This window comes from Nicotiana tomentosiformis, chromosome 3 (genome assembly GCF_000390325.3).
Source record: "Nicotiana tomentosiformis chromosome 3, ASM39032v3, whole genome shotgun sequence".
In the NCBI taxonomy this organism is placed as follows: Eukaryota; Viridiplantae; Streptophyta; class Magnoliopsida; order Solanales; family Solanaceae; genus Nicotiana; species Nicotiana tomentosiformis.
Genome location: NC_090814.1, coordinates 92,976,687 through 93,001,319, shown reverse-complemented (window position 1 = coordinate 93,001,319; position 24,633 = coordinate 92,976,687). Strand labels below are relative to the sequence as shown.

General features: G+C 40.0%; 1 protein-coding gene across 2 annotated transcripts; it reads left to right on the top strand.

The window, feature by feature from the left end:
* The first annotated feature begins 21,736 nt into the window (after positions 1-21,736).
* Positions 21,737-23,642, top strand: LOC104102110 (protein yippee-like At4g27745). 2 transcript variants are annotated; one of them, XM_009609732.4, is made up of 4 exons: positions 21,737-21,893; positions 22,234-22,378; positions 22,506-22,663; positions 23,282-23,642. In XM_009609732.4, exons 3-4 carry the CDS (start codon positions 22,571-22,573, stop codon positions 23,507-23,509), a joined length of 321 nt encoding a protein of 106 aa, XP_009608027.1. In that variant the 5' UTR covers positions 21,737-21,893; positions 22,234-22,378; positions 22,506-22,570; the 3' UTR covers positions 23,510-23,642. The 2 variants fall into 2 exon arrangements, with proteins under 2 accessions (XP_009608027.1, XP_070053354.1); XM_070197253.1 differs by lacking the exon at positions 22,234-22,378 and having other exon boundaries at positions 21,738-21,893.
* The last annotated feature ends 991 nt before the right edge of the window (positions 23,643-24,633 follow it).

Below are 24,633 nucleotides of genomic sequence, written 5' to 3'. Positions count from 1 at the left end.
CATCACTCATATACAGCACCTCAGGCAAACCTCACAGTCACTCGTGCCACTCGGGCATACCTCACAATCACTCTTTATCAATCGGGCATACCTCACAGTCAATCATGCCTCCCAGTCACTCAGCACTCGACACTCGCACTCGCACTCGCATTCAGTAGGTACTTGCGCTCACTGGGGGTGTGTATAGACTCCGGAGGGGCTCCTTCAGCCCAAGTGCTATATCAAGCCAAATCATGGCGTAAATCACTCAGGCCCTCGACCTATATCAAACATGTTGCGGCGTGCAGTCCGATCCCATAAATATGCAACATGTTGCGGCGTGCAGCCCGATCCCATAAATATCCTCACAAATCAGGCCCTCGGCCTCACTCAGTCATAAACCTCTCAAGCCACTCGGGCATTTCAGTAAAACAGGGCATTCGGCCCAAAATATTTATATGCATCAAAATAGAGTCATAAAACTGAGTTACGCAGTAAACAAGCATAAACATGATTGAGTATAGATTTTTAATCGAAAACAATGAGAGGATAGAAAGAAAAGGCCCCTAAGGGTCCAAACAACACTGGCACAAGACCCAAACATGGCATTCAGCCCAATTTACAGAAACTCCTTCTAAAAACACATAAGTATCTTATAATTTCCATAAAATATGCAACTTTACAGTTGCTACAGGACGGATCAAGACACAATCCCCAACAGTGCATGCCCACACGCCCGTCACTTAGCATGTGCGTCACTTTAAAATAGTAGAATGATACGAAATTCGGGGTTTCATACCCTCAGGACTAGATGTACAATCGTTACTTACCTCAAACCAGTCAAATCTCTACCCCGCAATGCTCTTGCCTCTAGACTCGGCCTCCAAATACTCCGAATCTATTCACAATCAGTACAATACCATCAATACACGCTAATGGAATGAATTCCACAAGAAAAACTATAAAATTAGACCAAAACCGGAAATTGGCTCAAACCCGGCCCCCGGGCCCACGTATCAAAATTCGATAAAATTTACAAAACTAGAAAGCCCATTCACTCACGAGTCTAACCATACAAAATTCATAAAAATCCGACATCGTTTGGTCCTTCAAATCCTAAAATTACTCCTCCAAAAATCTCAAGCCCTAACCCCTCATTTTTACAAATTACATGTTTAAACAACGGTAAATAACCATATATACGAGTATTAGGGCTCAAGTAACTTACCTCAATGAAAACCCCCTTGATTCCCTCTTCAAATCTCTTCCAAAAGCTCCAAAACCGAATAGAAATGGTGAAGAACGCACCAAAATTCGCGAAGTGTGCAATATGTACCCTCTGCCCAGGCTTCTCGCACCTGCGGCCATTTACTCACACCCGCGCGACCGCACCTGCGGTCGAAGGAGCCGTACCTGCGCAACTCACTTATCCGCCCAGACTCCGCATCTGCGGCAAACCCGTCGCACCTGCGCGTGGCGCGCCGCATCTGCAAAGCCAGCCTTCTTCCTTCCTTCCGCATCTGAGCCCAAGGTCTCGCACCTGCGAGCTCGCAGATGTGATAGCCTTCTCGCACCTGCGCATTCTGCCTAGCCCAGCATTTTCCGCACCTGCGAACCCCCTTTGCGCACCAGCAACCTCGCACCTGCGACTCCTCCTTCCGCAGGTGCGGAAATAGCAGAAGCAGCAGCTCCAGCTGCAAATTCCAACTTCGACAAATTCGTTAACCACCCGGAATCATCCCGAGGCCCTCGGGACCTCAACCAAAAATACCAAAAAGTCATATATCAACATACAAACTTAGTCGAACCTTCGAATCACTCAAAACAACATCCCAACACTAAATTACCCTCGGATTCAAGCCTAAGAACTTCTAAATTTCCAAATTCAGCAACCGATGCTGAAACTAACCAAACTACGTCCGAATGACCTCAAATTTTGCACACACGTCAAAAATGACACTACCCTATTCCAACTTCCAAAATTCCGTTCTGACCCCGATATCAAATTTTCCACTTCCGACCGAAATCGCCAAATTTCCAATTTCGCCAATTCAAGCCTAATTCTACCACGGACCTCCAAATCACATTCCGGACACACTCCTAAGTCCAAAAATCACCTAACGGAGCTAACGGAACCATCAGAATTCAAATCCGAGATCGTTTATACATAGGTCAACATTCGGTTGACTTTTCCAACTTAAGTTTCTACTTAAGAGACTAAGTATCTCAATTCACTCTGAAATCACTCCGGTCCCGAACCAACTAATCCGATATAACATAATATAGCTGAATAACACAAAAGAAGTAGGAATTGGGAAAACGGGGAATATAACTCTCGAAACGACCGGCCAGGTCGTTACAGTAAGGCATGCGTTTACACTACCCTCCCTAGACCCCACATGTGGGATTACACTCGATTTGTTGTTGTTGTAAATAAGATATGATTTTCGTTATAAAATATGTTGGATAAAAAAAGATCATCCTTATAATAATGCTAACTTCTTCTCAGTCAAATACCTACTAAATTCAAACGATGATTATTTTCTATCACATTATTATAAGTCAAAACGAATTGTTATCTCATATTGGACTATTTCTAAATAAATATATATTTACAAATGAACTACTTTATGATTTTTATCACGAGTTACAAGTAGAAAGAAAATGATGATGATGATGAACAAATAACAAATGAGTTAAAAAAATCATAAATAAAACTTTTACTATTTGCTCAGCAAAAAGAGTAGTTGTACTAAGGTTAAGCCAAATGGTAACTGTAACGAACCAACCGGTCATTTTGCTTTTTAGATCCCCGTTCCCCTAAATAAGACTCTATGTATGTGCTTTTACTATTTATGACCTGGGGGATGGTTAGTTCGGGATTTGAAAGGGTTCGGGTTGAAATTAGAACACTTAGTTCCTTAATATTGGCTTTAAAGAGTTAAGTTTGACTTGGGTCAACATTTCTAGTAAATGACCTCGAAATAGGGATTTGACGGTCCTAATAGGTTTGTATGATGATTTTGGATATAGGCGTATGTTCGGATCGGGTTTCAGATGACCCAGGAGCGTTTCAGCGCATAAAGTTGAAAGTTGACGCGTTGAAGGTTTTAAAGTTCTTTAAATTTGGTTTGGAGTAGGTTTTGGTGTTATCGAGGTACATTTGGGATTCCGAGCCTCGAAATAGTTCTGTATGGTGATTTAAGACTTGCACGCAAATAGTTCCGTATGGGACTAGTTTTGGGTTGTTTGGTACCGAGTTGAGGATTTAGAGCATATTTACGGATCGAATGTGAGCTTGAGAACGAGGTAAGTCTCTTGCCTAACTTTGTAAGAGGGAACTCATCCCCTTATGTGTATTTATTATGAATTACTTGTGTGGGGAGTCACGTACACACTAGGTGATCAGAGTCCGTGCGTAGCTAAATTCCATGTGATGTCCGGGTAGTCTTAGATTTACATCATGCTTTGGTTGCACTGTTATGTTGATTATGAATATAAATTGTCTTAAATAGAGCTGAGATTAAGGATTTTAAGATTTAAAGTCTACATCTTGGATTTCTTATGTTTGGAAAGAATTGAAGAATTTTATAATAACTCTGATAAATCCATGTTCACTCGCGTCGCAAGTATTTCCGCGAGCGAGGTAAATTTCCTCTATTCTCATGGGAGCTGGCCATTCACCTCGGCAGGTTAATAGATGCATCTATGGTTCGTGCCATTCGACCCTCGGCAGTGCACACAGTATATTTTCTGGATCGGGCCGTACGACCTCGGCATAAATCGTGCGTGATAATACTCGAAGCCCAATTATATATGATATCATTTTATGGCTTGAGCAGTTATAATTACTTAATGACAAAAATTGACTTGAAATTTATTATTAGTGAAAGAATTATTATTCACTGCTTGTTACTGAGTTATATTTATTATTTATATGATCCGTGCTTATTTAGAACTTCTGTATTTTTTTTATTGTTGGCCCATAGTAAGTGTCGATGTCGACTCTTCATCACTACTTCTTTGAGGTTAGACTAGATACTTAGTGTGTACATGTTATTTATGTACTCACGCTACACTTCTGCACTAATCGTGCAGGTTCTGAGGCAGGTGCATCCCGGCGCACACCCCTGATACTTTGAGACTTCGTAGTGAGCTGCCTTCCGAGTACATTTTGCAGCACCCGGAGACTCTCTTTTCCTTTTATTTTCTATCTACTCTATTCGGACAGTAGTTTAGTATTTTGTATATTCTACTAGTAGCTCATACACTTGTGACACTAGGTCTTGGAATTTTGCTAGTAGACACTTGATGATTTTGAGTATTTACTTCACCACGTTTGTACTTATAATTGTTTATGCTTTATTTTATTAAATTTCTCTCCTCTTACTTATTTAATTATTAAAAATAAACCATTTCTTAAATGTTAAAAGAATAAACATATGGTTAGTTCATCGTTGGCTTTCCTGGCGGCGATGATGGGCGCCATCACGGCCTATAGGGAATTTGAGTCGTGACAACATGGTATCATAGCACTAGGTTCATGTAGGTCTCACAAGTTATGAGCAGGCCTAATAGAGTCTTGCGGATCGGTGCGTAGATGTCTGTACTTATCTTCGAGAGGCTTTGGGGTGTTAGGAAACTACTCTTTTCTTCATCTCCTATCGTGCAGTTGGTGTTGTGCTAAGTATAATTATCTTGTTCTCTCATAGATGGTGAGAACGCATGCGGCAGTTGTACCCGATGATGGAGGAGTTGCTCCTCTGTTGCTAGAGACTGAGGCAGAGGCCGAGGGAGGGATCCAGCTCGTGCTAGAGGACGAGGGCATCCTAGATTTGTTCCAGTCATGCCACCAGGAGGTCCAGCAAAGGATCCTATTATTGAGGAGCTGGGCGAGGTGCCTGCAGCAGAGCCAGCCCCGGTGGATTTCATGTCCGCACCAGGATTCCAGGAGGTCATGGGCCATATGTTGCAGTTCATGGATTTTATGACTAAGGCTGGTTTATTTCCAGTAGACCCAGTCACATCTCAAGACGGAGGGGGAGAACACACCTCCTACCATTCAGGCTCCAAGGCATGCAGCTGCCGTATATCAGACCCTAGGCGCACTACCCGTGGGCGGAGCTTAGTCAGTTGCAGCTGTTATACCTGAGCCCAGACCAGCTGCAGCCAGCAATCCGCAGAAGCTATTGGACAGATGGACCATGATTCATCCTCCTATCTTTGGAGGTGAGCGACATGAGGACCCCCAGGAATTTATTGATCGGTGCAGGTACAGACTACACAACATGAGAATATTGGAGTCCCACGGGGTGGACTTCTCGGCAGACCAGCAGGTTCTCCTCCCATGACCCGGGATCAGTTCACACGTCTCTTCTTGGACAGATATATTCCACTCTCTCAGAGGGAAGAGTTGTGATTTCAGTTCGAGCAGCTCTAGTAGGGGCCAGATGTCGGTGACCGACTATGAGGCGAGATTCTCTGAGTTGTCTCGCCATGCACTTATGATACTTCAGACCGATGCAAAGAGAGTGCGGAGGTTTGTTGCGGGTTTGCACTCTGGTAGCCAGGCCACTATGTCCCGAGAGGTTGAGATAGAGACTTCTTACGAGCTAGTTGTGGAGATAGATCAGAGGATCAAGGATGTCCGTCAGCGGAGCCGAGCGCAGGCAATGAGGGATAAATGTTTTTGATATTCTGGAGAGTTCAGTGGTGCCCCAGCTGGGGTCAGGGGTCGGTTTGTGAGGGGTCACTCTAGCAGGCCCACATATCTGACATCGCTGCCTCCTCGAGGAGCTCCAATGCGGCCTTATTTCAGCGCCATGCCAGAGAGTTCCTACCGGCCACCAGCTATTCAGGGTTCCTCTAGTGGATATTCAGGCCATCAGGGTCAGACTTCCGGTCAGCAGTCCGCCTTTCCGAGGGGTTGTTACGAGTGCAGAGATCCTGGCCACATGAAGATATTTTGTCCCAAACTTTGTGGCAAGGTAGTACAACAGGGTCATCAGCCTATGATTACCGCACCAGCCGTCCGGTCGCCCAGAGGCGGAGGGTAGGTGGGTAGGGGCCATCCTAGAGGTGGAGGTCAGATATGTGGAGGCCAGTCAGGTGGCGCTCCAGCTAGATTATATGCTTTTCCGGCCAGACCAGATGCAGTGATCACAAGTATTATTTCTGTCTGTGGTAGGGATGCTTCGGTACTATTTGATCCAGAGACTACATATTCATATATTTCATGTCTATTTGCTCATTTCCTTGTGTTACTCATGAGTCCTTGGGTACTCCTGTTTATGTGTTCACACCAGTAGGCGATTCTGTTGTTGTGGATCGGATCTATAAAAATACATTGTTATATTCTGTGGTTATGAGACCCAAGAGGATCTTTTGTTGCTCGATATGACCGACTTTGAGGTCATCATGGGCATGGATTGGTTGTCTCCATATCACACCATCCTCGATTGCCATGCCAAGACTATTACCTTGGCGCTGCTAGGGTTGCCTAGATTGGAGTGGAAGGGTTCATATGTCAGTACATCTAGTCGGGTTATCTCCTTTATGAAGGCTCGACATATGGTCGAGAAGGGGTGTTTGGCTTATCTAGTTTATGTTCGGGATACTATTGCAAAGACTCCGGCAATTGGATCAGTGCTCGTGGTCCGAGAGTTTTCCGATGTGTTTCCTTCTGATCTTGTAGTCATGCCACCAGATCGTGATATTGATTTCTGTATTGATTTGGCTCCAAGTACCCAGCCTATCTCTATTCCACTCTACCGCATGGCAATGAAGGAGTTAAAGGAATTAAAGGAACAACTTAAGGAGTTGCTAGCAAAGGGGTTTGTCAGACCGAGTATGTCTCCTTGGGGTGCACCGGTGTTATTTGTGAAGAAGAAAGATGGGACTATGCGAATGTGCATTGATTACCGCCAGTTAAACAAAGTTACCATTAAGAACAAGTACCCGTTACCGCGTATTGATGATTTGTTTGACCAGTTGCACGGTGCTAGGGTGTTCTCTAAGATTGACTTGAGATCGGGGTACCATCAGTTGAAGATTCGGGATTCGGATGTTCCGAAGACGGCTTTCCAGACTAGATATGGTCATTATGAGTTTCTAGTGATGTCCTTCGGTTTGACTAATGCCCCAGTGGCATTTATGGATTTGATGAACCGGTTGTTCAGGCCATATATTGATTCATTTGTCATTATCTTCGTTGATGACATTCTGATCTACTCGCGTAGGATGGAGGAGCACGAGCAACATTTGAGAGTGGTGCTTCTGTCACGACCCAAACCGTAGGGTCGCAATGGGCACCCGATGTCTAACTCAATCGAGTACCAACGTAACGTATCATTCTTATCATACTATCATGGGTAAATGAACCGGAAAGGCCGTCATGAGATAACAAAAATAAAACATAAGTGAATACTAGACATATGACGACCCAACATGATATAGAAACTTATACATGTGACATACGAGCCTATAAAGCCGACATAATCATTTGTATAATCAAGACATAGGCCGATAAGGCCATACAAGTATCCATATACATGTCATCTGTCAACAAGCCTCTAAGAGTACATAAATGTCATAAAGGTCGGGACAAGGCCCCGTCATACCAATCAATACATAGTCAAATCATACTGACCAAATAGGCAACTCCGGAGCAAGTGGAGTGCATAAACACCTTCTACTGAGCTGATAGCCTACTGGGAGAACTCTCAACCTATCTATTGGGACCTGCGGGCATGAAACGCAACGTCCCCAGGCAAAAGGGACGTTAGTACAAATAAAGTACCGAGTATGTAAGGCATGAAAGAAACATGGAGTAAGGAACTCAACCTGTAAGTCTGAATAGCTCTGTGAATCATGAAAATATTTATTATGTCATGCATGTGCATATAAATGCCATACCATGCATAAGTATATGCGTACATAACATCATCAAGCCTCTAAGGGCATCCCATAATATCATCTCAGCCACTGTGGGTGAAATCATCAACGTATACCAGCTGATCAGGTGGTGGTGCGTATATAACGCCGTAACCTTTCCCCATATCCCATATACATATAATATACGCGTATATAACGCCATCTGGTCATGGGTCAATGTACATGTATAAATGAATGCAATGCATAAGGAAGTAAATCTATAAGAGCTCTCGGAATATTATAAGACCCATGAACAGATGATATGATAGCAGGACATATGAGGAATAAAGAACATAGGCAACCCTAGTACTTCTAGGAATATAATTATTTGTGAAAGTTGCGTACTTGCACATTTCTTGCATCATATGGATCGTGCCAAAAAGGAAAGAATGGATAGCCTTAACATACCTTATCACAATATTTCTAATCACCAAGTTGAACTCGCCTCTTCATACCTTAATCTACAACAGCAATAATAATACTATCATTAAGTTACGAAAGGTACAACTATCGCACAACGAACGACAAGCTTATTTTGTATTAAAACGGGCAGCATCTTCCTTATAATCCTTACTTCCTTCAAATCCAAGATAACACCAAACACAACAATATCAACATGTATACATTATTTTCCAACCTTATCTACACCACAAAATACTACAAAATAGCCCAACACACCCCAATCTCTTCATACACAAAACGACCACCGTAGTAGTGTCAAACAGCCCTAAAATGTTACGACGAATGACCATCCCAACACCCTACATTTATGTGATGTTTCTCCATAACCTTACTCCTCCAAAACTCCACAAAATAGTAGTAAAACACGAAGTTCAACAGCAACACAAAACAATCCACAAAATAGTCTGCTACAAGTGAATAACTCGAACTCATGGCTTTCGATCACCGTCCCGTGAGTTCTAACTATTAGGAAACGAAATTATCAACCTTACTTGATATTTAAACACTTAAATACAGAAATTACATATTTTCTTAACTGTGAAGTACCTTCCAAAACTCAAACTACAAAGAAAAAGAGAGGCGATATAGCGATACTTACGTCGTAGGGATCATTTTAATGTTATCGCTTCTTGATTCCATGTCCGGGATGATAATCTTGTTTTGAAGCTCTGGAAGAGAGCATAAGAGTAAAGTTAGGGGTCTTATTTGGTTGTGTGTTCTGGAAAATTGAAGAAATAAACAAGATAAGGATATAAATATCCATTTTGTTTGAAAAGTCAAAAGGTGCTACTTGGCACCCTAGCATTGGTTCTTCTTCCAACGCTTATAACTTTTTATCCGGGTGTCATATGAACGTACGGTTAAGAGCTTTGGAAAATAAATTCCAATACCTTCAATGTATTATATAGTATGTCCCAAAAAGGCCTCATATAGAACACAAAATTTATTTCATAAAAAGATTTGTTACAAGGCAAATCCTTAGTCGATTTTTCCGCAACTTTAATCCGATTTTTCCCAAACTTCATATTTTATATCCAATATCATATATAGACATATTATGACTTTAAAATTATTTAAATCATGATTAACAAGTCTCATATTCATTACGTCACCTTGAGACGCACAGGGTGTAACAATCTTCCTCCCTAAGAAACATTCATCCTCGAATGTTAAACTCCCAGAAATCTATAGAAATTTTGGCAGTCTCCTCTGTAACGGTACTACTACCAACTTGTCACACAGAAAACCCAACAATACAAATCCACACAGGGCCACAATCATCAATAACACCAATGGCCTCACACGACCAATAACAATAACTAACATAAGAATCAAGTACAATATACGTACCTAAAGGCTGTGATGTCTCAATCTGATCCTCCTCCAGAAGTGGAAACAAGTGAGGATACCTAGTCTTAATTTCTTCTTCAACTTCCCAAGTCATCTCCTCCACATTATTATTAATCCAAAGTACTTTAACTGAAGCTACATCCTTAGTTATTAATCTCTGAACTTGTCTATCTAGTATAGCAATGGGAGCTTCCTCATATGATAGTTGCTCTGTAACCTGAACATCGTCAACTGGAATGACTTTAGAGGGATCTCCAATACATCTACAGAGCATAGACACATGAAATATTGGATGTACAGACTCTAATTTGGAAGGCAAGTCTAACTCATATGCTATTTGGCCTACTCTGCGTATAATCTTATAAGGTCCAATGTACCGAGGTCTAAGATTTCCCTTCTTACCGAATTTCATTACGTCTTTCATCGGTGATACCTTTAGGAATACCTAGTCATCTACCTGAAACTCCAAGTCTCGTCATCAATTATCTGCTTAGGACTTATGACGACTCTGAGCTGCTAATAGCCTTTCCCGTATAAGCTTAATCTTCTCAACTGTGTGTTGTACCAACTCTGGTCCTACTAACTTAGTTTCCCCAACCTCTAACCATCTCATAGGTGACCTACACTTCCGTCTGTAAAGAGCTTCGTATGGAGCCATCAGAATGTTGGAATGACAACTATTATTATATGCAAACTCAATAAGTGGAAGATGATCATCCCAGATACCCCTGAAGTCCATCACACAAGCCCGTAGCATATCCTCCAGTGTCTGAATAGTACGTTCAGCCTGACCGTCTGTCTGGGATGAAATGTTGTACTAAGACTTACTTGAGTCCCCAATCCTTTTTGGAAGGACCTACGGAAATTACCTGTAAACTGAGCACCTCTATCTGAGATAATAGATATAGGGACACCATGAAGTCATACTATCTCCCTAATGTAAATCCTTGCATAATCCTCTACTGAGTAAGTAGTCCTGACAGACAGAAAATGGGCTGCTTTTGTAAGAATATCGATAATAACCCATATAGCATCGAACTTACATTGGGTACGAGGTAAGCCTATGATGAAATCCATATTAATCACTTCCTATTTCCAAGTCGGAATCTCTATAGCCTATAACAATCCACACGGTTTCTGATGCTCAATCTTAACCTGTTGATAATTAGGGCACTGAGCAACAAACTCTGCTATATTCTTCTTCATTTCGTCCCACCAGCATATTCCCCTGATATCATGATACATCTTCGTCACTCCTGTATAAATAGAATAACAAGAATAATGAGCTTCTCCCATAACCTGCTGGCGCAACCCCACCATATTAGAACACATAATTGACCTCGATATCTGAGGACTCCATCTCCTGTAATCTCAAATGGTGTATTCTCCTTTTGAGGGGATGTATCTCTGTAATGAGCTAGAACAGGATCCTCATACTGGCGATCCTTCACTTTAGTTACTTAAGAGGATGTTGTCGTGTCCTGAATAGTAAATCCAGTATCACCTGAGTCCAGTAATCGAACTCCAAGACTAGCTAGCTGATGAATCTCATGGGCTATTCCACACTTCTCTGGCTGTAAATATGACAGGCTATCCATAGATCTACGGCTGAGGGCATCGGCTACTACATTCGCCTTCCCCGGATGGTATAAAATATCAACGCCATAGTCTTTCAGTAGCTCCAACCATCTCCTTTGGCATAAATTCAATTCCTTTTGATTGAAGATATATTGAAGTCTCTTATGATCCATATATATATCAACATGAATGCCATACAAATAGTGCCTCCATATCTTTAGTGCATGAATCACCACGGCTAACTCTAAATCATGGGTCGGATAATTCTTCTCGTGCTTTCTTAGTTGTCTTTAAACATAAGCAATTAATTTTCATGGTCGTTCTTCCACTTGTTTCATGAATACATTGCTTATCTCATTGCCTACAAATATTGGAATTTCTTGTAACTCATATGATCTCAAATATCATCTTTTGATCTTTTTTTCTGTTCATTAACTACGATAGGTGCCACTTTCTTATGGAGTGCATACAATGTTGTTGTGAGACTATTGTTACAAGACCATTTCTTCCTTATGTCACTATGCTTAAGTTGAAGCCTTCTTTTTTATTCTCTCAGCTAGTCTTTCTTTGAAGTACTTAAGAGAGACCTTTTGACTCCAATAAAGCTGCGAGCTTATTACATCGTATACCCAAAAGAATTTTTGATGTTCTTACTCACCTATAAATATCCTTAATTGCTTACCTCCATGCCTTTGTGCTCGTAAGGTTGATTCTGAACTGAAATTTTTGACTGTCTTCTTAGTGGCACCGTTTATTTTTATTTTCGTAACATGTATACAGTACCTTTAACAACCCCAACTCCTATCTGAATATTTCTCAAGGATTGCGATGTCATCATATTTGCGAGACTGAATTCCCTATGTTGGGTTTCACTATGTTTATCTTGCACAACATAACTACGACTTAATACCATATCACACCATCTTCCCCTTTTAGGGGAGTACTAACATTTATTGCTATGAAGATTTACCTATAAATGTTTCATTTCTTCATATTTGGCGTCTTCTCACATCTTCACGGACTCTTACTTGCCTTGCGGTAACCCTTCTGTACCAAGGATAACTGAATTTCTTATGCACGAAGGTGACACATAGTGTAATTGGAACACTTAGTCCCTTAAGCTTAACTCTACTCACATCGCTTGTTTTAGGGAAGCGACTTCCTGAATGATCTCTAAAGGTTATTCTTCTATTGTCCATTCAATTATCGCCGGAACGTGATCTCTGAAATTCTCACGATGTCAACTATTATCAAATCATTCGGTCCAGAATTCATGTTCAGTTTATCTTATTCACTAGCCCATACTAATTTCTATTACTCTAGGGGTCTAACTTTTCCTTCTGGTAATCACGTATGAGTCACCAACTCATTTCTCGAAATGGGGACATGAATTTATGGCTTATACTCTTTTACTGTCTCAAGGCCTGTAACTTCTTGTCTTTTCCATCACTTGACTATAGAATCTGTAGTCCTGTCATATTTTGATTTACCGTTATCATCCATTTATCATATCTTACTCATAATACTTCATTTACTTTCTTCTTATTCTCCTGCTAATATTTCTGTCTATCACCTTATTATGAAAACTTCTTCAAAACATTCTTTCACTTTTAGCCCCTCTTGATTCAACTCACTGGCTCTTCGGGTCGCCTAACACTCTCTCTTTACTAGGAACGAGAGCCATACAAAGGTAAATATTTATCCCTTCTAGGATTCCAATGCCAATCTTCTAAAATTTTTGAACATTCTAGTATTCATATCTGATTGTACTATTCTAGAGTGCACCATCTGGGTGTCTCACAAGGAGAACCATTACCACGTTTGCAATATCCCTCGGAAATGTGAGCTAATGATAACAATCCATCCACAATTTTGGGTTACTCTAACCCCAGCTGGATGCTGATATCCCATCCTTCTCTTAATTTATATCTGATACCCTACAAGTTTGAATATATCTTTGTTATTGTTGAAAGTAACTCAGAATGCTTATATTTCTCTGCCTGAATTGTAAATACAGATAATCTTCACTAACTAGGTACCTCGTATCCTTCTTCACCTAGCTTCTTTTACTTGTTGAAACTTGTATCTACCTTCTGATTCTCTCATTGCTTTTTACCATAGGGGTAGATAGATATTCATGCCTTAGGGCTCCTTATCAATAAGATCACACGTTGTAGTACACACATAATCTACTGAAGGCCTTACATTTACTCATCATAAGCATGATGCAAAATCGAGTTCCTCTGACTCAACTCTTCCACAGCCATATTCAATGTCTTACCAACTGTATTTCTGGATGTAGATGTCGTTGTATAACGAATAAAATAGAATTTAGGAGTTTGAATTTCTTACAACTGGGCTCTACCACATGATCTAGAGTAAGAAAAAAGAGCGATAGTCCTAAATGCCTTGTAACCTCCTGCTTATAAGTGTGGTGCACAACACACCCATAAACAAGACTTTACTAGACACGACTTGTAGACTCCCTAGGACAGAACTTCTATGATACCACTTCTATCACGACCCAAACCGTAGGGCCGCGATGGGCACCCAATGTCTAACTCAACCGAGCCAACGTAACGTATCATTCTTATCATACTATCATGGGTAAATGAACCGGAAAGGCCGTCATGAGATAACTAGAATAAAACATAAGGGAATACTAGACATAGGACGACCCAACATGATATAGTATACATGTGACATACTAGCCTATAAGGCAGACATAATCATTTGTATACTCAAGATATAGGCCGATAAGGCCATACAAGTATCCATATACATGTCATCTGTCTACAAGCCTCTAAGAGTACATAAATGTCATAAAGGTCGAGACAGGGCCCCGTCATACCAATCAATACATATTCAAATCATATTGACCAAATAGGCAACTCCGAAGCAAGTGGAGTGCACAAACACCTTCTGTTGAGCTGATAGCCTACTAAGAGAACTATCAACCTGTCTATCGGAACCTGCGGGCATGAAACGCAGTGTCCCCAGGCAAGTGTAAGGCATGAAAGAAACATGGAGTAAGGAACTCAACCTGTAAGTCTGAATAGCTCTGTGAATCATGAAAATATTTATAATGTCATGCATGTACGTATAAATGCCATACCATGCATAAGTATATACGTACATAACATTATCAAGCCTATAAGGGCATCCCATCATATCATCTCAGCCACTGTGAGAAAAATCATCAACGTATACTAGCTGATCGGTGGTGGTACGTATATAACATCGTAACCTTTTCCCATATCCCATATACATATAATATACGCGTATATAATGCCATCTGGTCATGGTTCAATGTACATGTATAAATGAATGCAATGCATAAGGAAGTAAATCTATAAGATCTCTCGAAATATCATAAGACCCATGAACAGATTATATGATAGTAGGACATATGGGAAATCAAGAACATAGGCAACCCTAGTACTTCTAGGAATAGAATTATTTGTGAAAGTGGCGTACTTGCTCATTTCTTGCATCATATGGATCATGCCAAAAGGGAAAGAATGGATAGCCTTAACATACCTTATCAAAATATTTCCAATCACCAAGTTGAACTCGCCTCTTCGTACCTTAATCTACAACAACAATAATAATACTATCATTAAGTTACGAAAGGTACAACTATCGCACAACGAACGACAAGCTTATTTTGTATTAAAACGGGCAGCATCTTCCTTATAATCCTTACTTCCTTCAAATCCAAGATAACACCAAACACAACAATATCAACATATATACATTATTTTACAACCTTATCTACACCACAAAATACTACAAAATAGCCCAACACACCCCAATCTCTTCATACACAAAACGACCACTGTAGAAGTGTCAAACGGCCCTAAAATGTTACGACGAATGACCATCCCAACACCCTGCATTTATGTGGTGTTTCTCCATAACCTTACTCCTCCAAAACTCCACAAAACAGTAGTAAAGCATGCAGATCAACAGCAACACAAAACAATCCATGAAACAGTCCGCTACAAGTGAATAACTCGAACTCACGGCTTCCGATCACCGTCCCGTGAGTTCTAACTAGTAGAAAACAAATTTATCAACCTTAATTGATATTTAAACACTTAAATAAATAAAGTACACGTTTTGTTAACTATGAAGTACTTTCCAAAACTTAAACTACAAAGAAAAAGAGAGGCGATATAGCGATACTTACATCGTAGAGATCATTTTAATGTTATCGCTTCTTGATTCCATGCCCGGGATGATAATCTTGTTTTGAAGCTCTTGCAAAGAGATTAAGAGTAATGTTACGGGTCTTATTTGGTTGTATTTTCTGGAAAATTGAAGAAATAAACGAGATAAGGATATAAATATCCATTTTGTTTGAAAAGTCAAAAGGTGCTACTTGGCACCCTAGCATTGGTCCTTCTTCCAACGCTTATAACTTTTTATTCGGGTATTGTATGAATGTACGGTTAAGAGCGTTGGAAACTAAATTCTAAGACCTTCAATTTGGTATATAATATATCCCAAAAAGACTTCATATAGTACACGAAATTTATTTTTCAAAAAGATCTATTACAAGGCAAATCCTTAGTCGATTTTCCGCAACTTTAATCCGATTTTTCTCAAACTTCATATTTTCTATCAAAACATCATATATAGACATATTATGAATTTAAAATTATTTAAATCATGATTAAAAAGTCTCATATTCATTACGTCACCTTGGGACGCACAGAGTGTAACAACTTCAGACCTTGCGGAAACAGAAGCTATATGCTAAATTCTCCAAGTGTGAGTTCTGGTTAGATTCTATGGCATTCTTGGGACATGTTGTATTAGGAGAGGGTATTAAGGTAGATCCCAAGAAGATCGAGGTAGTTTAGAGTTGGCCTCGTCCTACTATAGCGATTGAGATTAGGAGCTTCTTGGTGTTAGCATGCTATTATCGCCAGGTTGTGGAGGGCTTCTCATCTATTGCAACAACTTTGGCTAGATTGACCCAGAAAGGTGCTCTGTTCCGATGGTCCGATGATTGTGAGGCGAGCTTTCAGAAGATCAAGACCGCATTGACTTCAGCACCGGTATTAGTGTTGCCTTCTGGTTCAGGGATGTATACGGTGTATTGTGACGCTTCACGCGTTGGTTTGGGTTGTGTATTGATGCAGGAGGGGCGAGTTATTACATATGCTTCACGTCAGCTGAATCCCCACGAGAATAATTACCATGTTCATGATTTGGAGTTGGCCGCAATTGTTCATGCTCTCAAAATCTGGAGGCATTATCTTTATGGGGTGTCATGTGAGGTTTACACCGATCATCGCAACTTGCAGCATTTGTTCAAGCAGAGGGATCTCAATTTGAGGCAACGCAAGTGGCTTGAGTTACTAAAGGATTATTATATTACCATCCTTTATCATCCGGGCAAGGCTAATGTAGTTGCGGATGCCTTGAGCAGAAAGGCAGAGAGTATGGGTAGTTTGGCATTCATTTCAGTAGAGGAGAGGCCATTAGCTTTGGACATTCAGTCCTTAGCTAACATACTTGTGAGGTTGGATATTTCCGAGCCCATCAGAGTTCTTGCATGCATTGTCACCCAGTCTTCACTATTCAAGCAGATCAAGGCTCGCCAGCTTGATGATCCACACTTGTTGGTCCTCAGAGAGACAGTACTGCAGGGTGGTTCCAAGGAGGTTACTATCGGTGAGGATGGTGTTCTGCGACTCCAGGGTCGCCTATGTGTTCCTAATGTTGATGGCTTGAGGGAGAAGATCCTAGAGGAGGCACGCAGTTCTCGATATTCTATTAATCCAGATGCTACGAAGATGTATCGCGACCTGAGGCAGTATTGTTGGTGGCGGAAGATGAAGAATGACATAGTTGAGTATGTAGCAAGGTGCCTTAATTGCCAACAGGTTAAGTACGAGCACCAGAGGGTAGGTGGCCTACTCCAGCAAATAGTTATACCTGAGTGGAAATGGGAGCGCATTACTATGGATTTTGTAGTTGGGTTGCCGCGAAGCTTGTGGAAGTTTGATGAAGTTTGGGTCATCATTGACAGGTCGACCAAGTCAGCACACTTTATTCCGGTGGTGAACACGTATTCTTCAGAGAGGTTGGCTCAGATTTACATTCAGGAGATTGTTCGGTTGCATGGAGTGCTTGTTTCCATCATATCAGATAGAGGCCCTCAGTTTACTTCGTATTTCTGGAAGGCAGTACAGAGCGAGTTGGGGACCTGGGTAGAGCTCAACGCGGCCTTTCACCTACACACCGACGGGCAGTCGGAGCGGACGGTTCATATCTTGGAAGATATGCTCAGGGCATGTATGATTGACTTCGGATGGAAGTGGGATTGATTCTTGCCTTTGGCCGAGTTTGCTTACAACAACAATTATCAGTCCAGCATCGAGATGGCTCAATTTGAAGCATTATATGGTCGGCGATGTCGTTCCCCCATCGAATGGTTTGAGCCCGGCGAGTCTAAGTTATATGGTACTGATTTGGTAAAGGATGCCTTGAAAAAGGTAAAGTTGATTTAGGAGCGACTTCACACAACACAATCCAGACATAAGCGTTATGCAGATCAGAAGATGCGTGATTTATCATTTATTGTGGGCGAGAAGGTTCTCTTGAAGGTCTCGCCGATGAAGGGAATCATGAGGTACGGAAAGAAGGGCAAGTTGAGCCCAAGGTTTATAGGTCCATTTGAGGTGTTGAGACGAGTTGAAGAGGTTGCTTATGAGCTTGCTTTGCCTCCCAGTCTATCGGGAGTTCATCCTGTTTTCACGTGTCTATACTCCGGAGGTATCATGCCGACAGGTCGCATGTGTTAGACTTCAGCACAGTTCAGCTAGATGAGAGCCTAGGTTACGAGGAGGAGCTAGTTGCCATTGTTGGAAGGCATGTTTTCCACTTGAGGTCCAACAATATTTATGCGGTAAAAGTTCAGTAAAGGGGCCAACCAATCGAGGAGGCGACTTGGGAGGCCGATGAGGATATGCGGAGTAGATATCCATACCTATTCAGCACTCTAGGTATGATTCTAGACCCGTTCGAGGATGAACGTTTGTTTAAGAGGTGGAGAATGTAATGACCCAACCGGTTGTTTTTCTTTCTAAATCTCCGTTCTCCTAAATAAGACTCTACGTATTGCTTTTACTGTTTTATGACTTGTGGGGATGGTTAGTTTAGGATTTGGAAAGGTTCGGGTTGAAATCAGAACACTTAGTTCCTTAATATTGGCTTTAAAGGGTTAAGTTTGACTTAGGTCAACATTTCTAGTAAACGACCCCGGAACAGGGATTTAACGGTCCCAATAGATTCGTATGATGATTTTAGACTTGAGCGTATGTTCGGATCGGGTTTTAGATGACCCGGGAGCGTTGGTTGAAAGTTGGTGCGTTGAAGGTTTTAAAGTTCTTTAAATTTGGTTTAGAGTAAGTTGGAAGAAATTGAAGTTCATAAGTTGATCTCATTGGTTTTGGTCGCGATTCTTAGTTTTAATGTTGTTTTTCGCATTCCGATTGTGCGAGCGGGTTCGTTCTATGTTTACAAACTTGTCGATATGTTTGGACGGGGCCCCGGATGCCATTCGGGCGATGCGCGGAAGTCGTTTGGCCTTGGATGAACAGCTGAAGCATCCAGCTTCTAGTGCAATCGCACCTGCAGAGGGCCAGCCGCAGGTGCGAGCTAGCAGAAGCGAGCCAGAAACCGCAGATATTGGTGAGGGTGCGCACCTGCGAACGCGTAGGTGTGAAGGAAGCTACCGCAGAAGCGGCCAAAGCCGCAGGTGCGGCACACACGTCGCAACAGCGGTCCTGCAAAAGCGGGCTTGAGGTCTGCAGATGCGGAAGAGGCCATCAAAGGGGGAGCTGCATCTACGAGGCTTTTTCCACAGAGGTGGGCATAGAGCCATAGAAGCGGAAGACCTGGAGACAGAAAGGTTTATTTATTACGGGACTTAGGTCATTTTGGTCCATTTCTCTCACTTGTTGGGCGATTTTGGAGCTCCTTAGAGAGGGGTTTTCACCTAGCTATTGGAGGTAAGTAATTTCTATCCAATGTAAGTTAAATACATAGATTATGGGTAGATTTTAATATGTAAAATTATGAAAATTATGGGTTTAGATGAAAAACCCTAGGTTTTGATAAAAATGGGATTTAACCACGAAAATGGTTATGGAATTGGGTAAAAATTATATATTTGAGTTCATGAGGTTATGGGTAACATCATCTTGAAATATTTTAGGAATCCGGGCACGTGAGCCCGGTGGTGAATTTTTGGAATCTTCCAATTTAGGTTGGATAATTATTCTAATAGTTAAATTATGAACTTTTGAATACATATTGATTAATTTATATAACATTTGACTAGTTTTGGGTCGTTTGGCACCGAATTGAGGATTTAGAGCATATTTGTGGATCGGAAGTGAGCTTGAGAACGATGTAAGTCTCTTGCCTAACCTTGTAAGAGGGAACTCATCCCCTTAGGTGTATTTATTGTGAATTACTTGTGTGGGGAGTCACGTACATACTAGGTGACGAGAGTCCGTGCGTAGCTAAATTCCATGTGATGTCCAGGTAGTCTTAGATTTACATCAAGCTTTGGTTGCACTGTTATGTTGATTATGCATATTAGTTGTCTTAAATAGAGCTGAGATTAAGGATTTTAAGATTTAAAGTCTCGAACTTGGATTTCTTATGTTTGGGAAGAATTGAAGAATTTTATAATAACTCTGATAAATCCATGTTCAATCGCGTCGCAAGTATTTTCGCGAGCGAGGTAAATTTCATCTACTCTTATGGGAGCGGGTTGTTCACCTCGGCAGGTTAATAGATGCATCTATGGTTTGTGTCGTTCGACCTTCGGCAGTGCACACGGTATATTTTCTGGATCGGGCCGTACGACCTCGGTATAAATCGTGCGTGATAATACCCAGAGCCCAATTATATTTGATATTATTTTATGGCTTGAGCAGTTATAATTACTTAATGACATAAATTGACTTGAAATTTATTATTAGTGAAAAAATTATTATTCACTGCTTGTTACTGAGTTGTATTTATTATTTATATGATCCATGCTTATTTAGAACTTTTGTATTTTTTTATTGTTGGCCCATAGTAAGTATCGATGTCGACCCCTCGTCACTACTTCTTCGAGGTTAGACTAGATACTTAGTGGGTACATGTTATTTATGTACTCACGCTACACTTCTGCACTAATCATACAGGTTCTGAGGTAGGTGCATCTAGTAGTTATCCCGGCACACACCCCTGATACTTCGAGACTTCGTGGTGAATTGCCTTCCGAGTACATCTTGCAGCACCTAGAGTCTCTCTTTTGCTTTTATTTTCTGTCTACTCTATTCAGACATTAGTTTAGTGTTTTGTATATTCTACTAGTAGCTCATATACTTGTGACACCAGGTCTTGGAATTTTACTAGTAGACACTTGATGATTTTGAGTATTTACTTCACCACGTTTGTACTTATAATTGTTTGCGCTTCATTTTACTAAATTTCTCACCTCTTACTTATTTAATAATTAAAAATCAATAATTTCTAAAATGTTAAAAGAATAAACACATGGTTAGTTCACCATTGGCTTGCCTGACGGCGACGTTGGGTGCCATCATGGCCTATAGAGAATTTGGGTAGTGACAGTAACCTAATAAAATAAAAACATAAGCTAATAGAAAGCCACCGGGCATTTTTAAGACATTATCTATTAGGTTATGTAATAAAAATTAATTTGAATTGAAGGATAAGTTTTTGAATCTATTGATATAGTTTTTGAATTTGATTGAAATATAATTTTTTTAATAAAAATATGTATAGTAATTTTCTACCACTTTATTTTTTTATCATCATTATAAGTCAAGATGATTATAATCTCATATGTGACTATTTCTAAGTAAACATGTATTTACAAATGAACCGCTTTATAATTTTCATCACGAGCTACAAGTAAGAAGAGATTAAAGATTGTAATGACGATGAATGGCAAATAACAAATGAAGCTAGATAATTAGTAAATAAAGAATTTTTTTTATTCGTTTTGGATCATGCTATATTTTCATATTATTTGTAGTGCAACCTATATAATTACGATATTTGAGTAACACTCAAAAGTTATTCCATAATTATATGATTCATTTAATTTAATAACATTGAACTTTTATTATTGAATAGATAAGACGATAATTATGATTTAGTTAAAATGCATAATCTTCTAACGTGCTCAAATATATCAAATTATACTCTAATATGACTAATATTATTTGATAATATTCGCACATCGCGCGGGTTCTAATACTAGTAGAAAGAAAAAGCCATCAGTCGAGACTCAGAGCTACTTGAATGGGACCATTGTTGGGCTTTTTCATGAGTCATACCCATCAAATAAATGTTCGGCCCAATAAAGATTCGACCCAAAATCAAAGGGCGGCAGGGCTGCCACGATACGACTCAACTGCTGTGTACAACAGTGAACTCTCCCTCTTCCAACAAAATCAACTCAAAACCAGGAGCATATCCTCTTAATTAACTCACCCTTTAATTCTAATCAAGAATGGCAAGTATGAAAATGAGTGCGCACTGAACAGGTTAGTATAATATTCAAAAGCATTAAAATAGTACCATATATTTGTTTTATTATCTTTATCCGTATCTGATTTTCATATTGGTAGGTGAGTCCAAGCAAAGAATAAAATGCCTTTACTCATTTTCTTTCCATTTCTGATTTTTCTTAACAAACATAACTGTCCTCAGTGATGGTTTTGAATTGGGTTTTACAGCTCAGATTCTTGTCATATCCTACGACCTACATATTGTATTGCTGTAATTCGTAGGATAGCTTTCTTTACTTGACTAATATTTTATTTTGAATTGTAATTTGTATGTATTGTTAATTGATGAAAAGTAATCCTGTCTTTGTCAAAGCAGCTTAATTTTTTTTCCAAGTTTCGTGATTGGTATTTTCACCCAATTCCGTATAAAAATTATTATCACGGCCGTGCAAGTTAAACCTATCCGGGGTTGTTATTTTCCTTTAGAGCAGAATTCTGGGTCGTCTGCATTTTCTTCTAAGGTAATTTTTTTTGTTTTTAATTCTTTACTTTCTCTCTGCAGATTGATTGGATTATGCTTTAGCTTTTGCTCCACTAGTTAAAGTTTTTACCTTTGTTGAGTTTCCGCTGTATAACTTTTACCTGTAGGATTTGGTCATTTGGGTTTCTGGGGTAGGTGATCGGTGAGGGAATTATCATTGGATTTTTGTTGAATGGATGAATTGGTCGGACCTCGCTTGTACAGCTGCTATAAATGTCGCAATCATGTTTCTCTTCATGATGATATAGTCTCTAAGGCGTTTCAGGTAATTAATTCCATATGTGCTTTATTAACTTGTAGTTATTCTCATGTCTAAATACTGTACTTTTCTGTTACTGTTTTGTGAATGGATGATTCTTGAAACATGATTTATGGTGGTTGAAGTCGCTATAATATTATTTTCACGCAAACATCAAAATTATTTGTTATACTTGCAATGGCTCTGATCGGAATGAGTAGAGGTGCTGATCTCTTATTACTCAGTACTAGTTCCCAATTGTCATCAATTTGAGATCAGTGTTTTCAGATGAATTTTATTAACTAAATCCCTCATTTGTCTTGAATTCAAAGTAAAGGATGACTTTCACTCGTAGTTAAGGAAAAACCAAATGAGAAACGAAGAAAAATAAGGTGAAATTAGCTCACTCTTATTGATGCTTTTGACCACGTCTTGACTTCAGCTTTCATGGGATGTAATGAATAATGATTATTATTTTCTTTTAGTCCAAGAAGTAGTCAAATCATAATCGTTAATCTGATAATGAGAAGGAAGGACTAATTCTCTTTTGCGCTTCAAGAGTCAGATAATTTTAAAATAGTTAGTTTTACTTGCGGTCATCTTGTTTCTGAGAATCGTCCAAAGAAAAGAAATATTGCTTTTCAGGGAAGAAATGGCAGAGCTTTTCTGTTTACTCATGTGATGAATATTAATGTTGGACCTAAAGAAGACAGACATCTCTTGACTGGTCTTCATACTGTTGCTGATGTATACTGTGGGGATTGCAATGAGGTTTTGGGCTGGAAATATGAACGAGCTTATGAGCAAACACAGAAGTACAAGGAAGGGAAATTCATACTTGAGAAATCTAAAATCGTTAAAGAGAATTGGTAGCCCAGCACCAATTCATTATTGATTCTTTATCTTAGTACTTAATGTAAGTAATGTTCATCCTATCTATATAAATCCGTGTACAGAACTTGTCAAACTGAAAAAATTGCAGATGCTCAATTGAATATTTCCACCATCTCTTATTTCATAGTATAATTCATTGATACGCAATTCTGTTACTTAACAAATGTCTATACTTCTTTTTCTAAGTTATCCATATTCCTGATTTTCTTCGAACAATATATAGAGTTCTCTGACGAGGCTGTGATACTTTGTGGGATAATTCTGCAATGAATCACAGCTGATTGTGGAACCAACCTTAGGGGAAGAAGTTAGGCTTTTGCTTATGTCTTGCATCAGCCTTGGTGTCACAGAAAACCAAGGGTTGAGACTGCCAGACGGCTTGCTATGATTATCTAGATTTCTTATTACCAAAGCTTCTAGAAGCTCGTAATCCCACCCTTGCACAGTGGCTTTGTAAAATCACTCTGCATTAAGCTGGTAGATCCAAGACCGAGTTGGCTCTGGCTGCAGAGCCTTTAAAAGTCGGGTGAGAGGTTAGTTGTAGATATAAGGAAGGAGGAAGGAGGAGGGTATACTTGTGGTGGAGACTGCACCCTTTTGTGCCCCTATAGCCGAGCACACTTTAAGAGGGTTTTCTTGTGATTGCTTACTTTTGTCCTTGAATGAAGTTTGAGGAAGTTTAAGGCTTTGGCTCATTATTACTATGAGTTTCTCTTTTTTTTTAAGTGCAACTTCAACTTTGTTGACCTCCACTCATCTCTTCATATCCACTAAATAGCATAGGTAAACCAAAGATCTAATGAATTTTTCATTCCCTTTAAAAGGAAAAGATGTGTTAAATCAGATAGCTGTGCGCTGACTAAACATAGAAAAACACAAAGAGGTTGGCTGGCCTTTATGTTTTGTATAGTTGATCCAGCTTACCTGCTTCTGAGAATCTGTTTAGCTATGGCTAGTTCCTTAAAAAGAAGATGGGAATTGGGCCTAATTCAACTCTAAAAGTTAGTTCATGAGACAGGGTTTCCCAAAACCATATTGGTAGACAACAACCCGTTCCCCGAACCAATGTGGGACATTCTAACATGTTCATGCTTCTATTTTTT